Source organism: Phlebotomus argentipes, unplaced genomic scaffold, assembly GCF_947086385.1.
Source record: "Phlebotomus argentipes unplaced genomic scaffold, Phlebotomus argentipes genome assembly contig_15, whole genome shotgun sequence".
In the NCBI taxonomy this organism is placed as follows: domain Eukaryota; kingdom Metazoa; phylum Arthropoda; class Insecta; order Diptera; family Psychodidae; genus Phlebotomus; species Phlebotomus argentipes.
The window spans coordinates 9,150,499-9,168,211 of NW_026776181.1; the positions used below are offsets into that span (position 1 = coordinate 9,150,499).

The window sequence follows — 17,713 nt, forward strand, 5'->3', positions numbered from 1 at the left end:
AAGAGCGATAAAAAATTAAAAAATTCCAGCTCAATTTAGTCCAAAAAGTTGTGAAGTGTGTTGAAAAGTTTGTGTCTATCGTCTCGTGGTGAGTTCTTGTATAGATATTGAGCCAATAGATCCTGATAAACATGTGCACCACAAGGGGAGCGAAGAGAAGTTTCCCGTGGGAAGTGAAATGGTGGGGCCAGAAAGGATATTGCTCTTTGAATATAAGTATTGTAGAGAGCGAGAGAGGAGGCAAACTTATGCTGCACTCAATGCATCTCTCTGTTGGTGCTTGATCAGGCTTTGTCACCACCAAAACTATCCCCCATCTCATATCACTGAGCAATATATTAGTTTTGTGCTCTCTATGCTACAGTTTTGGGTTGCACGCGCGAGACTTCAACTCTTACAGAATTTCCTGTGTCTGCAGCCGAAATTGTCCAACATCCGCCGTACTTTAAACTCTTATGGTTCACCATGGAAGACGACCATGAGAGACTTCCTCTTAGACGCTCTTGTACGTTCTGAAACTGGGGGATTTTCAGTGAACACAAATTGCAAAATGTGTGCTATAGAAAGTGGTGAGAAAATGAGGCAAACAACTCATCAGGAACTCACACGATCTTCTACTATTTTCGTGTGTGCGAGGACGCAATTTAAGTTCTTTGCATGCTCCAGAGACTTTGAGTTTGAATTTAGAGTCTAAAATCATGCAGGATGGAGAAAATTTTATTTCCTCCTGAAGCACGCTCTTTTGGTGTGTTTTAATATGAATGAAATGTGTGTGTGTACACAATGAGACTTTGATTAGAATTTAACAAATTTCCTCAACACCGCAGAAAAGTGTCCCTTCACATACCTAAATTATTGATAAAGCTATTTGACGGTGAAATCCATAAAATCTTAATTGAATTCCTTAATCTTCCCATTCCAAAGGTGATGGCGAACAGAGAAGGTGAATTTATATCTCCATCCTTGCATTATCGCCATAAAAAAACAGGATACCTTGTTGTCCACCGAACTCTGGGTCTTATATTTCTACCAAAGTCCTCGAGGTGTTTGTTCATCGCCGTCCTCTTAATTCGAATACATTCCCAAAATGTAAGGCTATACTTTCACCCGGGCACATCTTATAATTTCATGAACCTTCGGAAAAGTTTCCCAATTATATTCACAGAGATGGTTGAATCCCTTTCTCCTGGTTCCCCAGTGAAGGTAGAGATATAAAAGGAAATGAATTTACCTGTCTATAGAATTATGTTGATTAAAAGCACCTGCATATATAGATTACACTCACTGTATTTGGCTCAATGTAAATTTTATGCAACAGGTAATAAAATATCTATTAAGCCACTCATGAAAATTTTTATGAACAAACACACTCTCACACACACGCACATTTAAAAGCTCTTAGCAAAAGTTTATTGTAGAAAATTTGATAAAAGCGTAATAAATGGATCATAATTTTAGCCATATTAATTTTCAGTAAAACTTTTGCAGAATAAATTGCGGGTTATAAAATTATGTCTTCTACTGTATTTCAATTTAAATACATTTGTACTACTGCAAACATAATATTTATCATGGTATTAATAGATGTTTTCATTAAATGATCCCTTCACCCTCACTCTCGTAATATACTTTTTCCATTCATTACAAATATAACATCCACTTTCAGTTTCGAGGGGGCAAAAATACTTTTGCGAAAATTCCTGAAATTAATCGGCAGCATAACTCGTCCCGAATATTCCTCACTTACAAAATGCTATATTCCTCTTATATATATATATATACATATCAACGTACATACAATGTTGGGTGTTTCTTGTATAATTACCAACATCTCTATTAATTCCGTTTCTTATGAAAATCTCTCCTCTATCTTGTCGTTTCTCAACCCCATGGTTTTTCCCCATATCGGATGGTTTATTTAATGAATCAGATTTCAGAGAGAGAGAGAGAAACGCTTCACTGAGGCTTTTTGTATTTTGTTCAGTGAAATTGTGTAATACAACATTTCTTCTAATCATTTTTAGATGGAATAACAACTCAATTTCCCGCTGAAACCAATCATTGTGGCCACTTTTTAGTTCAACTAGCACATAATACCCTTTTAGGCATGATGTAAAATGCAATTTGTATTCTTCTCTTCTATGTTTTCACAAAATCCCCTCCCAAATGCAAGGACTTCCCTCGGTCATCAGCATATAATGCGGGAACTGGGGCTGAAGGAAATGTGATAATATTTGTCTTGTCATATTTTCCATAACATTTATAAAATTTCCATTTACTCCTCGTTATATCGTTAGCTTTTTTCCGTGATGTCATGAAAAATGTTATTTGAAGTTAAATTGCAATAGCAATGTCAATAAATTAATTGGCAATTTCACTCGAAGACTCTCAAGCACTTCTTCTGGCAAATGAAAATATTATCCGAAATTATGCAATACTTTTGAAGTGTTCCTTTAATATTTTTCTAAGTTGTAATCGAATTAAACTTCCAAACTTTAAGATGTTCCAGCTGAAGTGAAATTCACTCTCAAAAGTAGTTTCACTTCGTTATCAACATTTGTTGATTCAATGTACTTTTATTATAACATTCTCGCGAAGATCTCATATTGGTTTTTATCAATACACCGCACAGTCGTGAGTGACCTAATAAAAAGAATCTTCACATGTTACACATAATGTGCGGAAAAGAAGGGAACTCCATTCAATGATTTTCTCCACATCATACAGTTCTCATTATATTTGTTAGTCTTCTCCCACCCACAGAATTCCTTCACTCAGGGATACACGTATTATTTCGTTATAATTCCTCAACCTCTCCGCATGCCCTTTTATAACCACCCCATTTTCTATGCTCTAAACGTTCGAAACTCCTGCTCTTGCAGTATTTGTATTCTCTATGGCACATCTCAGTATAGATTTCATTTCATTTTTTTATTGCTCACACATTCTTGTAGTCCTTCTATTTCACCTCAGATCTTGTTTAGTTATATTTTATTTCCTGCTTTCATTTTTCCAACTATAGTCCATTTAATGCTGTTGTAGAACATTATATATCTCAATAATGTAGAAATTCCTAACCTTACCGCACCACGTCGAACATTTTGCTCAGCTTTGTGCCTTTAGCACATAAGGTGCATTTGCTTTCTGGCCGGGAATTTCATACATCCGACTCGCTTTTGCGATCAGCTCAACAGTCACTGACGTCAGGGAGAAAGGGAATCAAAATTGATAGGAAATGTTCAAATTGCATTTCTGATATTCTGATTGCCGGTCAAGTTATAAACATTTCTCAGAACTAATTTCTTGATTTGATATATAAATCACTTTTGAATTGCAATTCTTATGTTTTAAAAATAAATTAATTGAGTCAATCACACCCAGAGTTATCCCTGAGAATCACAGCTGTGGACAAGCTAAGCTAAACCGGGTGCTTATCAATTGCCTGTCTCCTTTCTCAGTTTCTCGGTTTAGTCAATGCTGGAGAAGGCGGAAAGAAAACGTATAGAAATGATAGCCAACCCTTACAATTCTTTGTGAGTTTTGAATTCTACTTCCTTCAGCACCATTCAAACGATCATTTGAAATAATATCGACATCCCCACAAGTATCCACATAAATATTGATGCGAAGGATATAAGAGGAGAAAACCTTGCTTTTATCAACACACAATTGCTCTCTGGACACTGTATAAACTTGCTACTTGTAAGACGCTTTTTCTGAGAAACAAAGAAACAATTTGCAAAGAAGAATCAAAAGAGGAAGAGCAGTTAATTTAGGTTCAACTTCAACTGCATCCTTCAGGCTTTTACGGGATTACAAATGAACAACTTGTGGTGCGCTTCATGATCTGAAAACTGTTACAGGGGAATGTGCACAATGAAGGGAAAAGATGCGCGGTGAGGAAATTCATTGAGAAATATCGACATATTATTGTTGTCAGACCATTTTTCAGGATATTTCTCCGCAACTGTATCCTGGCGGACATGGGGAATAAAAAACCTCATTTCAAGAGCTCTCCGCCAACTAAATTGCTATACGATACATTAAGGGTCTCACAGAGCAACATTCCCCAGAAGCGAATGCTCTGAGCTTTTTACACATTAAGTATATAGCAAACTATCTAAATTGTTCAATTTAATTTTTATGTGGAAATTCCAATAATCTTCTTCTCTGAACTTTATCAAATTCCAATCAACTTACGAATTATTTTCAATTGATATTAATTAGTTTAAAGAGTCAGTGCTGCATTCATCTCCTTATCTTCGCGGAATGTGTTTTCTTTTCTTATCAAATGTATATCAATTTCCCTATTCCCTAGGAACACATTCGGCAATCCAAGGAGAGCAAGTTGGATGAGCTGGGTCGACACTCTACAAAACTTCCCGAGGAGCGACAATCGATGAAAAAGTCCCGGGAAAACCTATCGTCCAAATTGGCTGTCGCAACTTCTGCGCCACGCGGGAAGAGTGTGGACGCCATCAGTAATACTGGCCATATCCTGGACTCGCCAGACATCTCAAATCGCTACTACCGCGAAATCGTCCCAATTCCCACCACTGGGACTGTGACCCACTGTGAAATGAAACGCCCCGAAGTGCTTGTCGGATGGGTAAGTTTGATGAGCCAACAATAATAATTCATCCCTCTACTGGCCTCATGAAACTTTTATTCCCAATCTCTCTCTCACTTTGCTGGCTCTTTCAGAGAACAAGCAGTCTCCAAGATGAGAGTCACAGCAGCGATGGCGTTGGGATGTGTGATATCGCCTGCCAAACGAGGTGAGAATATTCACACTTTTATAACAGCCCGAGCAAGGAGTAGTCAATTTGCAGGAAATTGTAGATGTTTCATTTATCGTTACACTCTCTATTGACCCTTAACCGCAACATAAAGTATGTCTTTATGTCGAATGTAGGCAGGAATGTAACATAGCTACGTAAAAGGTCATGAAACCTATGATAAGTGCCTTGGATTTTTTACCCTTGGCATTTAATTTCGACTTCCCATCAGTGGAAAAAATCCCTTCGAAATTCGCTTTCTATCTTATTAAATTTGCAATGTTTGTCCCCACATTCTCCACAGGGAATCGCTGTTTCAGCCCATCTTCAGGAATAAAGTCACTCAATCGCCGATCCCTTCGAGTGAAATTAGATTTTCCACATTCGGCTACAACTCCCCGCCCGTGATGTCCAATGTCGGCCACGAGCTCAACAACCCGGCCAAGCAGCCTCTAATCCCATCGGCAGCGAATGTCATCGAAATGAGTGACCTGGGCTGTCCGCCCCCTCCACCCCCTGTCGCGCACCATCAGCACTGTCTACACCACCAGATGAAGGCCTTGGAGGCCCTGAAGCTGGACGAAGCCAAGAGAAGTCAGCGCGGCGACGACATACGTAAATCAGCCCCGGACGTTATAATCATGACTTCGCATTGACCACGGTGGATAATTTTTACTATGTAAATTTTCATTTTCTACACACGAGAGATCGTTACATGATTAAGAAAAGCGGGAAAAGGCTCTCAATCATACACACTCGCGCCCACACGAGAGGAAAATTTAGAATGTGTACCGTGTGTAACACACTTATTAATTTAATCTTCATTAGTGGAAAAGAAGAAAAATAATTTTAAAATGTATTTTGTAAATAATTTTCGTTATTGCTCGGCAGCGTAATTTTCTTGTTATTTTTACATAAGGAAAAAAACATCAACATATATGATAGATAATATATTTAATATTTTATTAGAATGAATTTCTAATAAAATATATTGAGAAATGAAAGAGAAATTTAGGTGTTTTTAAGACCCCATAAAGTGCCATCTCTTATTTTTAGCAGCACTGACTCTCTTATTTCCCACTCATTTCGCTTTTTCTACATTGAGAATCCAAGGAGCGAGTTTACGAATGCTGCTTCGTGAATCTTGGCTATGCACACACACACGCAACCCACACACTCTGCAATGCTTTACGTAGAAAGGAAGAAGAAGAAGAAGGTGGGCGCGTCACGGCGGGAGTTTCGCCGCACGGAGTTCTGCGTTGTGCTCAATTCATGCGGCTATTTGGCTATTTGTATTATAGAATCAAATCTTACCGGAAATATCAAACTTCCGAAGGTCTGTCTCTCACCAAAGATAATTAGTGCAAACCACGATTTTTCTTTAGAAGAAAGCGAACATTCATATTTTCACACCGACGCCGAACGCTGACAATCCGGCCCGAAGAATTCAGCCCGACGCACACTCCGCTTTCGCCCCTTTTCGCCGTGCACTTGCGAGATTGCCAGTGTCAAACAAATTCCAACTCCAAGCCAGCAAGATTTTCCATTATCGCGGAGTTTTTTCCAGTGAAAATGGGAGATCTCGTGGTGCAGTAGGTGCTTATCAGTTGCCGTTCAATGGTAAAAGTGCCGTGTTGAGAAGCGGAAAGCGTAGGAATCCACGGAACGCGGAGTGAAGAGCCAAATCCGAGTTGAGACTGGGAGTGTGTGTGAAAAAGGTGAGAATCACGGTGCGTGAAAGTTTCTCTAATTTTCCCACAAGCTCGGGAAAAGCCGCGGAATTGGGAGTTGTGCAAGATCAAATGCACTTCAAGCTGGTAATTTCTGCAAAAATCCCAGTCATGTGAGCATTCACCTTGGCTATGCTGAGGTTGTTTGTCGCCGGCACTGCGGATGTGCTGCCGAAAATGTGGCGATAGGCGAAAAGGGCGGTTCTTCCTCGAGAAGCGCTCGGTTCTTTTTGTCAATCTTGAGGAGAACTGAGAATGGTTTCGCGGGTGCGATTTTGCTTAATCGCAACTCAAATAGTGAATATCTTAATTAACACTCCGCACCCGAATATACAATGTGAATTGTGCACGTACGCTTTGGCAGTGTGGGAAGGTTACTTGGCGTCACGGGTTTTTTTTTCATTCGAAAATATCGCGAAAATTAAACTAGCCTTCTTCTCTTATTTTTAAAATTGTGATCTAAGGATTGGCGTGTCCAATTGACGCCTCTTCAGACACCTCAATTAACTGGCACGTGTTTCTCAAGCAGCTTTTGTCTGGAATGCTATCACCGCAGATTAGTCGAATAATCCAAAAAGATATTTTTGATTCGCGGAACGTCGATTTTCATCAATAGACGCAGGGCAGCAGAACCTTGCCGTGCACGTTGTGCAGGTTGAAAAGACCTCCTCTTGTTAGAATTTATCGATGTGGATAATTGCGTGCTCATTATAAAGTACGAAACGAGTTTTCCCTTGTCGCAAAGTTGGCCAGCATTGTTGGATTCTACACAGCAACAGAAAGAACAGTGACGTTGTGAATCGGAAAAGCCTGAGACGTTGCCTGAGTCACTCAAAATCACGTCTGCATGTGCGGCGCATCGCGTGATAATCATGTCACTAATTTAGAAAATATAAAGTTATGTATACAGCATTGATTTACAGCCAAACGAGAGTCTATCGCCCCATACAATGAATTCCTATCGTGACCTTTGGCCTTGCTCTAGTTGATGTGACTCATAGCATTTTTAAATAAATACCAGCGGCGACAGGAACATATGGCACAAATTCCAATATTCTCTCCTCGTCCACAAAACTCTTCGTACGAAATGATGTTACCTCTTTGATAAAGCGCTGTCGACACAGCGATTGAATCACTATGACAAAAAGCTTCTAGATAAGGCATTTCTTCATCAACCGGTGATCTTCCAAATTGCCAAACAAATAAAAGGCACACAATGGCCAGCATTAATAGTTGGCCTGAGATGGCAAGAGTTGCAAAAAACGACCTCCAGGAGTTATAGTGTTAAAGTGGGGATGACAAAAAGAGTTTTTGTACAAGAAAACGACGAAAAAAGCGAAAATGTAAACAAAACAAATAGTGGACGCACATAAGTAGCCGTAGCTTTATCGCATAGTGTTGTATATGTAATTCTTTCGAAATTCCTCTACTATTAATTGGCTGAACTTGTACTTGTTTCAGTATTTTTTATTACTCGAGGCATTCAAATGCTAGAATAATTGTGAATCTATTTTAAGAGAAATCTTCGCACTTGTGCAGAAATTGTGGTTTAGCCAAAATGTATATTTACTGAGTTTATGATTGAGCATTTAACACTTCAGTCGATATCCTTATTCTAGCATGCTTAATGCTCGCCAGTTGATGAATAAGATCAAACATTGTAAGATATTTATATAATAATATAAAATATTTAAAACAGAACTTAGATAACGCTGAGAGCAGATGAACATTTTGATTTATTTATTTAACTATTTATATTACTCAATAAATTAGCTTGACCGAAGATCGATCTGTTTAAAACTGCTTGCTAAATAGTATCTATAATTAATTTCACTCTGCCGACAATTTTATTATCAGTGAAACCAATCTAATTTTTCCATTCACCTGAAATTGATAAATTTCATTCCACCATTTGTTAGTTTCTGTTATCCTTAATGCATTTTCCATTAACAACTACGTAAAATCGACATATTTCGTTTATTATATGACAATAATAGTGAAACTCATCGTATTTGTACAATCTACTGATGCAATTGAACGTACACAAGATTTGAAGTATTTGTTCACTAATTGACTTCTCCATTGAGAAAAAAAACATACTAAATGCTCAAAAACAAGGTAGAAATATCAAATAAATAAACCTCTATTTCGCTTATCTCATTTATTGTGCATGGAAAAAAGTAATATTCTGCTTCTCTCCAATCAGTCCAGAGAAAGTGCATTTTCTACCTTTGCAACGGTTGCTGCATTAATAGGTTTTGCTTTTAAACAACCATCTCATGCTTCTTCAGCTTTATTTCCCTTTTCTTATACACTTTCTGCCACTGCGCGCCTTTTTGTGCCAAATTAAAATATATACACTATTGTTTGCAACAATAATCATCATTTCCAATTACAACGTGTAGGCAACATAATAGAATTGCTTTGAGCAGAATATTCCTGAGCATTTAGGTGGATAATTGTGAATTAATCATTTTCTAAATTGGCAGAAATCGTTAATGAAAAATGAATTGTGACGTGAAAAGTATGAGTTATTCATTTTCCATATCAGTTTCTATGGAAGCATCTAAAGTGAGTGTTGCTTTTTATAGAGAGTGAATGAGAGGAATTAGTCATGATGTAGAATGTTATCACTTTTTTACTTGACACCAAATTCTGAATGTTTTCACCACAATATCTCTCCTTTGTATCACAGCATTCTATTCTATTTTTCTAAAAGTGCGCTTATCTTATCGATAAGAAAGTAAACGGTGGAGAGTTTGAAGAAGAAGTCTGAGTATAGAAAATCACGGCTAATTAGAGCGCAGGGGAGTCAGAGGGAATGATTCAATCTATTAATGACTCGGTGACCAGATAAAAATTCGAGTGTTTGCAATTTTCATTAGCTGAGTATGGGTGTATATGTTGTGTATGATTCCGCGCCTTAAAATGAACTCTGGCGTAATTTCTTGATGATAAGTCAAGCCATGGCGTTTATCTCTTTGCGTAATTGTCTGTTATATAGGGGAAACGCACATTTTCACACGCCTTCCAGGTATAACTGTGCAGTGTGCGTGTAATAAATTCTTATGTTATCAATTTTCGCATTCACAGTTTAGAGGCTATATTTGTAAAATTCTCCAACACTTGCACATGTCTTTCATGAACTAAAAATACGAGAGATAGGGGCAAAAAAATCATATACCGAATTTAGTCTATGGTGTGAATTGGTACTCGAGTGACTTACATGTGACTTTATTGAATTTTTCCACAGGAAGAAGAGCCGTCACGAAAATGCTCTCGTAGCTCTCAAGAGTGGTAATCTTGGACATCACAAGCGGTCAGTGAAGCGAACGTGAGCGCTACAATTGATCCCACACACACTGTGCTTGAGCGTTGCATAAGGGCGGGCAAGAGAGGAGTGCAGCAACTGCAGCCGTGATTGACGCATCAAAGCGCCAGCGAATTGGCGGGCAAAAGACAACCGGAAGACAAGTGCATTGAATCTGAAAGGGTATCATGAGATCGACAGTGAAGCACTTGTTGCACTGCACTTTCCTTGTCGTGTTCATTGCCGCCTTTGAAGTATACTCTGGAGCGATACGCCTCGATCCGGACGCCTTCATCACGATCGATCCGCGCGAAGCGTACGGGGACATTGGGTGTGTTGCCCTCTATTTCTTGCGCCTTCTCACACTCCTGACACTGCCGCAGGTGTTCTTCAACTTCTGCGGTCTCGTCTTCTACAATGCCTTCCCGGACAAAGTTGTACTTAAGGGATCGCCACTGCTGGCGCCCTTCATATGCATACGCGTGGTGACACGCGGGGACTTTGCAGATTTAGTTAAGACCAATGTCATGAGGAACATGAACCTGTGCTTGGACACAGGCTTGGAGAATTTCCTCATTGAAGTCGTCACCGACAAGCCACTCAATCTGCCTAAACATCGACGAATACGCGAAATAGTCGTGCCGAAGGCATATAAAACAAAAAGTGGAGCCCTGTTCAAGTCACGCGCTCTGCAGTATTGTTTAGAGGATTCTGTGAATGTACTAAACAACAACGATTGGATTGTGCACCTGGACGAGGAGACACTCCTCACGGAAAACAGTATTCGTGGTGTGACGAATTTCGTGCTGGACGGCAAGCATCCTTTTGGTCAGGGACTCATTACGTATGCCAATGAGAACGTTGTAAACTGGCTAACAACACTTGCGGACAGTTTCCGTGTGAGTGACGACATGGGAAAGCTGCGCTTTCAATTTAAATTTTTCCACAAGCCCCTCTTCAGTTGGAAAGGAAGCTACGTCGTGAGTCTGGTGAGTTATTTTCTGCTAATAATATATATTTTTATGGGCAATTCACTCACTGTGAACGTTCATCAAGGTTCTCGAAAAACTGTATGACGAATTATGGCTCAATTGTGGGGAAAAAATTCTAAGCGTAGAGTCACAAGAAAATGTACTCGCAAATGCGTACAGAATTGCCCAAAAATAATCGGCAAAAAGTGAGACAAATTATATCTCATAAGTCACACCGCAGCCGAGAAGATAAATTTCCAAGAACATTTGAGCTTCAATGTACTCGCAATGTACTCATGATGTGATACAACAATACAAATAAGGTCGCGTACGTGAACGGAAAGGGCATAAAAGTCATTTTGGGTGTTTTTGTATACAATCGACAAGCTCGTAAAATATATCATGTATTGCTCGCTATGTTGTGAAATCAACCTGCGACATCACAACACTTAGAGAAAGTCTAAATATAGTGATTGACTGAGTGAAAAACTCGTTCATTTGGTAATGAGTGAAATTACTCTTCTATACAAGAGATAATGTGGAAATTTAATATGTTGTAAAAATAGATATCGATGAAAAAAAAGTCTTGTGCGCTTGATGGCTTTTATAAAAATTTACTAAAAGCAGAGTGTGACAGTTTTAGAACATCAATTAGCGACTTTAGGATGGTGTACATTGAAACATTTTAATCGAATGGGTTATTTTTCACATTTTATGACTTTGCTGAAGTCTCTCCAGCTTGCAGGTGCAAAATTTAAGATGCCATAAAGAAAATAAATCGGCAGCACGTCAGTTTGGTGGAGAAATTTATTTTCCTTACCATATGTCATGTGAAGCACTCATAAGGAAAATAATTAAATATCCTGCTCACTTCTATGCTCCGCCCATTTGGCCTAAGTCCTATTTTCTGTAGTTGATTAATGTCTTGTGAGGCGGATAATTCTTATCGGCCTGTTTGGGTATCTGCTGAGCCTCAGAAAGCAATAATGAATGAGAAATCTGGTAGATGCGATTATAATTTTCCCTATACAACTTGCATGCCAAAATTACGTGCTCTCTTATCGTGATTCTCTTCTGTAAGGCTGCGCGCAATTTGCACTTACCTTGATCCATAAGTAATGGCTGCTTTTCAATAGGTGGCCGCCGAGAGGGACGTGACTTTCGACAATGGAATCGACGGCTCCGTGGCTGAGGATTGCTACTTTGCGATGCGCGCCTTTAGCATGGGCTACACGTTCAACTTCATCGAGGGCGAGATGTACGAGAAGAGCCCTTTCACGCTCATGGATTTCATTCAGCAGCGCAAGCGGTGGCTCCAGGGAATCCTGCTGGTGGTGCATTCCAAGGGGGTGCCGCTCAAGTACAAATCCCTCCTGCTGCTCAGCATCTATTCCTGGGTCACGATGCCACTGGCCGCCTCAAATATCATCTTTGCCGCCCTCTATCCCATCCCGTGTCCGCAGTTCTTTGACTTCCTCTGCGCCTTCATCGCCGCCGTGAACATCTACATGTACATCTTCGGCGTGATAAAGTCTTTCTCGCTCTATCGCTTTGGGCTGGTGAAATTTATTTTATGTGCCGCCGGCGCGATATGCACAATTCCTATAAATGTCATGATAGAAAATATAGCCGTGATTTGGGGTTTGATGGGAAAGAAGCACAAATTCTATGTGGTCCAAAAAGATATTAGGCCTCTGGTCACAGTGTAAAGTAGGAGGTGATCAATCACATTAGACACGATAACTAATTCTCTACTGTACATATAGACACAAGTAGTGTATAAGGGAAATTGCAGCATGTGTGCTTTTAATGCAAGTAAAGGGACAATTTTTTACATTGTCACGTGAAATTTTCATAGAATTTCTGTTTATGTTTCATTTTATTCTTTCGAATAATTTTTGCACCAAATATTTAAAATTATAAGTGAAATTTTAGGTGGTAAATTTTGCAATAAGTATTTGTTTACGCGTGAAAAAAAATGTGAAGTGTGCGAGAGGGCTTGTTACACATCTAAATATAAAGAAAAAAAATTTAGTATTAGTAGAAGTATGGAAAAAGCTTCAGATTATATTCAATATTTATTGAAGGAATCACAAACCATCGCTTTGAAGGGAATTTTTTATTTCTAAAATTCAAGTCCGCCCACGAGACTTTGATATCAAGCTTCCATCCAACGCAAATGTTATATAGTTTGTAACTTATATTACTGATTACTTGCAATTAGTGATGTTTTATTGTTCAATATGCAACACCCAACTTAATTTTCAAGCCAGAGGAAACTCATATTTTGCTAGTGAATCATTTTTTAAACCATTTGTACAGTCTATAAATACCGTGAGCAGATAATAAAAGAGTGCTTAATGCTGAAGTACATAAAAAGAAAGGTGTTATTTCTTATAGAAGCTGCGCAAGATCAAAAAATAAAAAGAGTAAATCAGGCTCTAGAAAAGAGATACAAATTGACAAATGTATTGAATCTCTCGACAAGAAAACAAACGACTTTTTATTTTAGTATTGTGAGTATTGTACTGATCTACACTTACTATGCGTTATGACATTCCCACATTCGCTAAATTTATGATTTTTTGGGCAATAAGAGTTGAGAAAACAAAAAATGTAAAAGGAATGTTAAAAAATTAGCAAAGACCATTTAGAAGAGTATACCCAGAAATATAATGCGTTAGAGTAGAGAGAAACGGGAAGTTTAACACAAATTAGCTCGGCAATAGAGAAAATTCGAATATGTTAAGACTATATGTAGGTAATAAAAATCTAGTCGCGTTTTTATCACTTGCAGACGTTGTAAATATATATTTTACATAATGTCGGAAGTTAGATTACTTCCAGGGACTCACGAGGAACAAATAGCAGAACAAATAGCTACATTGATTGATTGATTCAAAAAGATGCTTTGATTTCGCCGTGAAGCATGTAAAGCTCTCAAAATGAGAGTTCTTTGATCAAAATTAACATAGGATTTCTTACTTAATTGTTGAAGAAGTAATGCAATTGAGAGCTGTAAGGATGTGAACATTTTGAAATAAAAATTACTATGTGCAGAATGACAGATATTTATTGTTCTATGAAGCCGGTTGGCCAGTACTTTTCCATTTACTTTAATCTTCATCCAATACACGCAATGAATTGGATGTAATTTCAGTAGAGATAAGAACTATTCACTTACCACGAATAGAGGAGCATGATATTGTACCCAATGTGTTTTACATAGTGAGGGATGTCGCCTTCTTGAACAGTTGCACGGCGAGATTATTCAATTCAGGACTCACAGAGCAATAATGGACCTCTTGTATGGGAAAGCCACACAATTGTCTGCGAACTTGCAAGTCCCTGCGCGCATTGAGAGCCCGACTGAAGCATCCCGATGTTTGTGATATCAGACGAGCTCTGCGCTCAGTGGCCTTCCTCTGCGCCACTTGAACATCCGCCACACGATGCGGCATCGCGATTTCCTCCTCCTTCTCCACTGCCTCATGTTCGGCAACCACTTCACCATTCTTCATCTGTTTATCCTCCCTCGCAGACTGTCTAGCGCGCTTCAGCAGTTCTCTGGTAAATTCCTCCCCAGCCAATCGCACGGAAATGCCCAAATTCAGCAGCACCTGATGATGCTTCCACTTCTGCCGCATTGAAGTTGCCTCACTGCGATTTGCCTGGTCTCGCGCTCGACTCTCCGTCACCAAGCTAGTCCAATCCACGCCCAGAGCATCTCCCAGTCCCTTCACACGAGCCTCCTCCTCCAGCTCCCCATCGGATATCTCCTCAAATCCCAAATTGAAGTCATCCTGCATGTCCTTCATGCTTTTCTCACCCATTTCATCCTTCACCTCGTCGACAGCCTCCAGCGAAGTCTTTACACCTTCGCTCTGCTTCTTATCATCCACCCCTTCCACCTCAGCAACACCATCGTCTTTCTGTTTACTGGCATTTTCCTGAAAGCATCGAAAGGAAAATAATTAGAGAGCAAACATTTGTAGGACAAACAGCAAAATGACTTGCACGCAACATTGATTAAAGAGAACCAATAGAGAAACTCAAATTCATTGTGTGGAGAATACAGTAAAAGGAAATCACTACATTCAATCTATTCATCTTACTAAGTCACTATCGGCTTTATGGATGAATGTTGAGTATAAACTGTGATCTGGCTGAGCCACTGCTAAATTCTGCACACTGATTTCCTGGGGTGCATGCACCAAAGTAGATTCCTCTCAATACCTCCTCTAAAGGGGAAATCCTTCACTTCCCCTTCATCATTTCATGTTCATAAGAGCATCAAATGCACCATTACTTACCACACTGTTCAATATTTCATCTGCATCGTCGCTTATCTCGCTCAAATCGTCCTCAATCACTTCTTCAGACGTGTTTGGTGTCTTCACTGCCTTTCGCGCTGTCAAATCCTGCGGCGGTGCACTCGAATCCGACATTCCAGTCATCATTGGGCGCTTCTGCGGAGTCTGAGCCATGACTGTACTTGCTGGGTAGGAAGACTGGTTTCCATACTCTTTAACCCCCATCGGCACACTCATATCGGACGATCCAGACAATTGTGGTTGAATATGACGCATTCCTGCAGATAAAAGTCATTTCAATCCATTTTCCAACTCCACAATTGCAATTTCTAAAAATATTCCCCACCTTGATTGTGATGATAAACCCCTGACGTGTTTCCAGGCATTGAATTCATATGCTCTCCTTGCATGTGAGACACATGAGGAGCATGAGCGTGCGGCATTCCCGCGCGTCGATATGGCTCAGGCCTGGCATCGCCATCTCCTGTAGACATTATCGGATGCCCGGATCTCCTCGGCTGCCACCTTCTGCCGCCGTCGTTCACCTCTCTGTGGCGATCCATCCACGTGTCGCGCTCCTGATAGCCAGCCTCCCATGAGTCATCCTTCAGGCCACCTTGCCAATTCCCCGCCGGCTTTCCACTGCCATTCTCATCCCACTGTCGCTCAGTCACCTTCCATTCGCCACTCTCAGTGTACAGATCATTGCCTCGAGCCATTGTCATGTCACTACGCTCCCACTCACTCTGTCCAGCAGTTCGATCGTACATCCTCTCTCGTCCCTGCTCCATGCCGCGCTCCCACTCGTGCTCTCTGTGGATTCGCTCACTCCCGTATTGGGCACGGCTGGACGTGTAATCGTGAGTCAAGTGTCGATCCTCGTGAGTCTCATAGCGAGGCTCCATTGGCACCTCCCCGTACACTTCATGCTCATCTCGACCGCCTCTCCTGGAGCTGTCATACGTCAAGGAACCCCTGGCGTCCGGCCGATTCCTCATCAACACATACTCATGCTCACGTCCCCTCTCGCCATGCCGCTCTTCACGATCTCTCCTCAGAGTGGGAGAATCGTGATACCTGCGCTCAGCAAACTCTCCTCCGCGAACATTGCTTCTGCTGTGCGAACGCGTGCGGTCACGCTCCACCTTATCGTGACCCTCTCCGCGACTCGCAGCCAGAGCCATCGCTCTCTCTGCCGGCCTGGGCAGCAAGCGGTCCACAATCTTGCTCCGATCTCCCTTGTCCCTGTCCGCCAACTCCTTCTCCTTCGCCAGGCGCTCCCTCTCGCGCTGTCGCTCCTGACACCGAGCCAGAGCCTCAGCTCTCTCCTTATTCCGCGCCGCTTCTCTATCAGCACGCTCCTTATCCCGCCTCTCGCGCTCTTTCAGCATTATCGACGATTCATGCCGTCGAGAAGCGTCCTTCAGCGGCACTTTCGCTGCCCTCTCAGGACTGCGGTCGCGTCGAAGAGCAGTTCTCATTTTTGATGGACTCAATCGCTTCTCGTGACTCTTGCGCTTCGGTTCTCGAGATCTTTGAGGACTTCTGCGCGACTTGACTGGGCTTCTACTCCTCACACGCTCCTTTCCATGATGTCTCATCTTCTCCTTCTCACGATGAAGTTCCCGATCTTTCGTATCGCGAGAGCGCTCCTTTACTAGACCCGAATGGTGCTTCTCCTTTCCCACAGACTTTTGCTTGGGCAACGCCTTCTGGCTACCCTTCGACTGCGGTGATATACTCCGCTTCCTGCCCACAGAGATTGGAGTCAACGCCCGGGAGCTTCGGCCCTTCGAAGAGACTTTCTTCGCGTGAATCTTCACTACAGATTTCTTGTGCGATCCATGCTTCCGCCCTGTGAGTTTCTTCTTCAACGGTGGATGATCATTCGATGAGCTGCTGGACGTCCTCCGCCTCTTTCCACCCTTCAGCATCTTCCGTGACTCCCGGGAAGAGGAACTGGACGATGTGGAGGAGTCATCGCTGCTAGAATTCTTCCGACCGCTGCTGGAGCCACTGTCAGAGCTGCTGCTGCTGTCCGAGGACGTGGAGGAGGGGCGTGGTATCTTCTTGTGTTTCTTGAGGATCTCCTTGGACGACTTCTTCACCTGCGACTCCATTTTCAGTTGTTTCTTCAGTTCGTCGCGTCTCTTCTCTAAAACCTCCGCTGCAGCATCTTCCAAAGCCGATGGATTGCCCGTCTTTGTAATGTCTCTGTTGACACTGCCCAGAAACTGCAAACCGCACCAAAGAACAATTGTTTAGCCAGAAATACAGAGAAAATTCACATGAAAAACCTTTTGTATGATGGCAGCTTGCTGCGAAGCAGTGTGTTTGTTTTTGTCTTTTGGAAGCTCGACCGATGCAGGAAACTTTGCACTATTTGACATCTTATTTCAATAGTTCAGATACAGCTGCATATTTGCTGCACTGAATAGATAAGTCCAAATGTGGGAAAAACTACTTTTTCACCGGTTTTCACTGTTCTTCACGCTCTCTTCCCAATTTTTCATTACCATTTGACAGCGGAATAAAAGCGCATTGTTGGCAACACTGCGAGGTCGAAGATTTTCGAAAGCCTCCTCGGGTGGGTTCGATCGGGTTCGCGCTG

At 41.2% G+C, this 17,713-nt stretch overlaps 3 protein-coding genes across 7 annotated transcripts in view; 2 read left to right on the forward strand and 1 right to left on the reverse strand.

Annotated features, from left to right (window-relative positions):
• The window catches only part of LOC132261657 (neuropilin and tolloid-like protein 1), a 32,486-nt gene extending 26,709 nt beyond the window's left edge, over positions 1 to 5,777 (forward strand). Inside the window, exons 11-13 of the mRNA XM_059760556.1 lie at positions 4,319 to 4,609; positions 4,705 to 4,778; positions 5,083 to 5,777. Coding sequence (XP_059616539.1) covers positions 4,319 to 4,609; positions 4,705 to 4,778; positions 5,083 to 5,434 — 717 coding nt within the window. The 3' untranslated portion in view covers positions 5,435 to 5,777. The remainder of the gene's footprint in view (positions 1 to 4,318; positions 4,610 to 4,704; positions 4,779 to 5,082) is intronic.
• Positions 5,778 to 6,282: 505 nt separating this feature from the next.
• Positions 6,283 to 13,851, forward strand: LOC132263056 (beta-1,4-mannosyltransferase egh). Of its 3 annotated transcripts, none has more exons than XM_059762622.1 (3): positions 6,283 to 6,496; positions 9,762 to 10,807; positions 11,926 to 13,851. In XM_059762622.1, the coding sequence occupies exons 2-3, from the start codon at positions 10,007 to 10,009 to the stop codon at positions 12,496 to 12,498; spliced, it is 1,374 nt and encodes a 457-aa protein (XP_059618605.1). In that variant the 5' UTR covers positions 6,283 to 6,496; positions 9,762 to 10,006; the 3' UTR covers positions 12,499 to 13,851. The 3 variants fall into 3 exon arrangements, with proteins under 3 accessions (XP_059618605.1, XP_059618607.1, XP_059618606.1); XM_059762624.1 differs by lacking the exon at positions 6,283 to 6,496 and adding an exon at positions 6,517 to 6,595; XM_059762623.1 differs by lacking the exon at positions 6,283 to 6,496 and adding an exon at positions 7,188 to 8,959.
• On the reverse strand, positions 12,286 to 17,639 carry LOC132263052 (fl(2)d-associated complex component). Of its 3 annotated transcripts, XM_059762616.1 has the most exons (6): positions 17,400 to 17,639; positions 15,449 to 17,336; positions 15,103 to 15,380; positions 14,905 to 14,988; positions 13,974 to 14,739; positions 12,286 to 12,391 (listed from the first exon to the last, which is right to left on the reverse strand). In XM_059762616.1, the coding sequence occupies exons 1-5, from the start codon at positions 17,490 to 17,492 to the stop codon at positions 14,011 to 14,013; spliced, it is 3,072 nt and encodes a 1,023-aa protein (XP_059618599.1). In that variant the 5' UTR covers positions 17,493 to 17,639; the 3' UTR covers positions 12,286 to 12,391; positions 13,974 to 14,010. The 3 variants fall into 3 exon arrangements, with proteins under 3 accessions (XP_059618599.1, XP_059618598.1, XP_059618600.1); XM_059762615.1 differs by lacking the exon at positions 12,286 to 12,391 and having other exon boundaries at positions 13,845 to 14,739; XM_059762617.1 differs by lacking the exons at positions 12,286 to 12,391; positions 14,905 to 14,988 and having other exon boundaries at positions 13,845 to 14,739.
• Between the last annotated feature and the right edge of the window lie 74 nt (positions 17,640 to 17,713).

Bases quoted from the DNA above. Each gene is read 5' to 3' on its own strand.
- LOC132263056 (XM_059762622.1), top strand. From the start codon at position 10,007: ATGAGATCGACAGTGAAGCACTTGTTGCACTGCACTTTCCTTGTCGTG. The intron at 10,808-11,925 runs GTGAGTTATTTT...GCTTTTCAATAG, and splicing joins GAAGCTACGTCGTGAGTCTG to GTGGCCGCCGAGAGGGACGT.
- LOC132263052 (XM_059762616.1), bottom strand. From the start codon at position 17,492: ATGTCAAATAGTGCAAAGTTTCCTGCATCGGTCGAGCTTCCAAAAGAC. The intron at 17,337-17,399 runs GTTTTTCATGTG...TGCGGTTTGCAG, and splicing joins AAGCTGCCATCATACAAAAG to TTTCTGGGCAGTGTCAACAG. The intron at 14,989-15,102 runs GTAAGTAATGGT...CATGCACCCCAG, and splicing joins ATGAAATATTGAACAGTGTG to GAAATCAGTGTGCAGAATTT.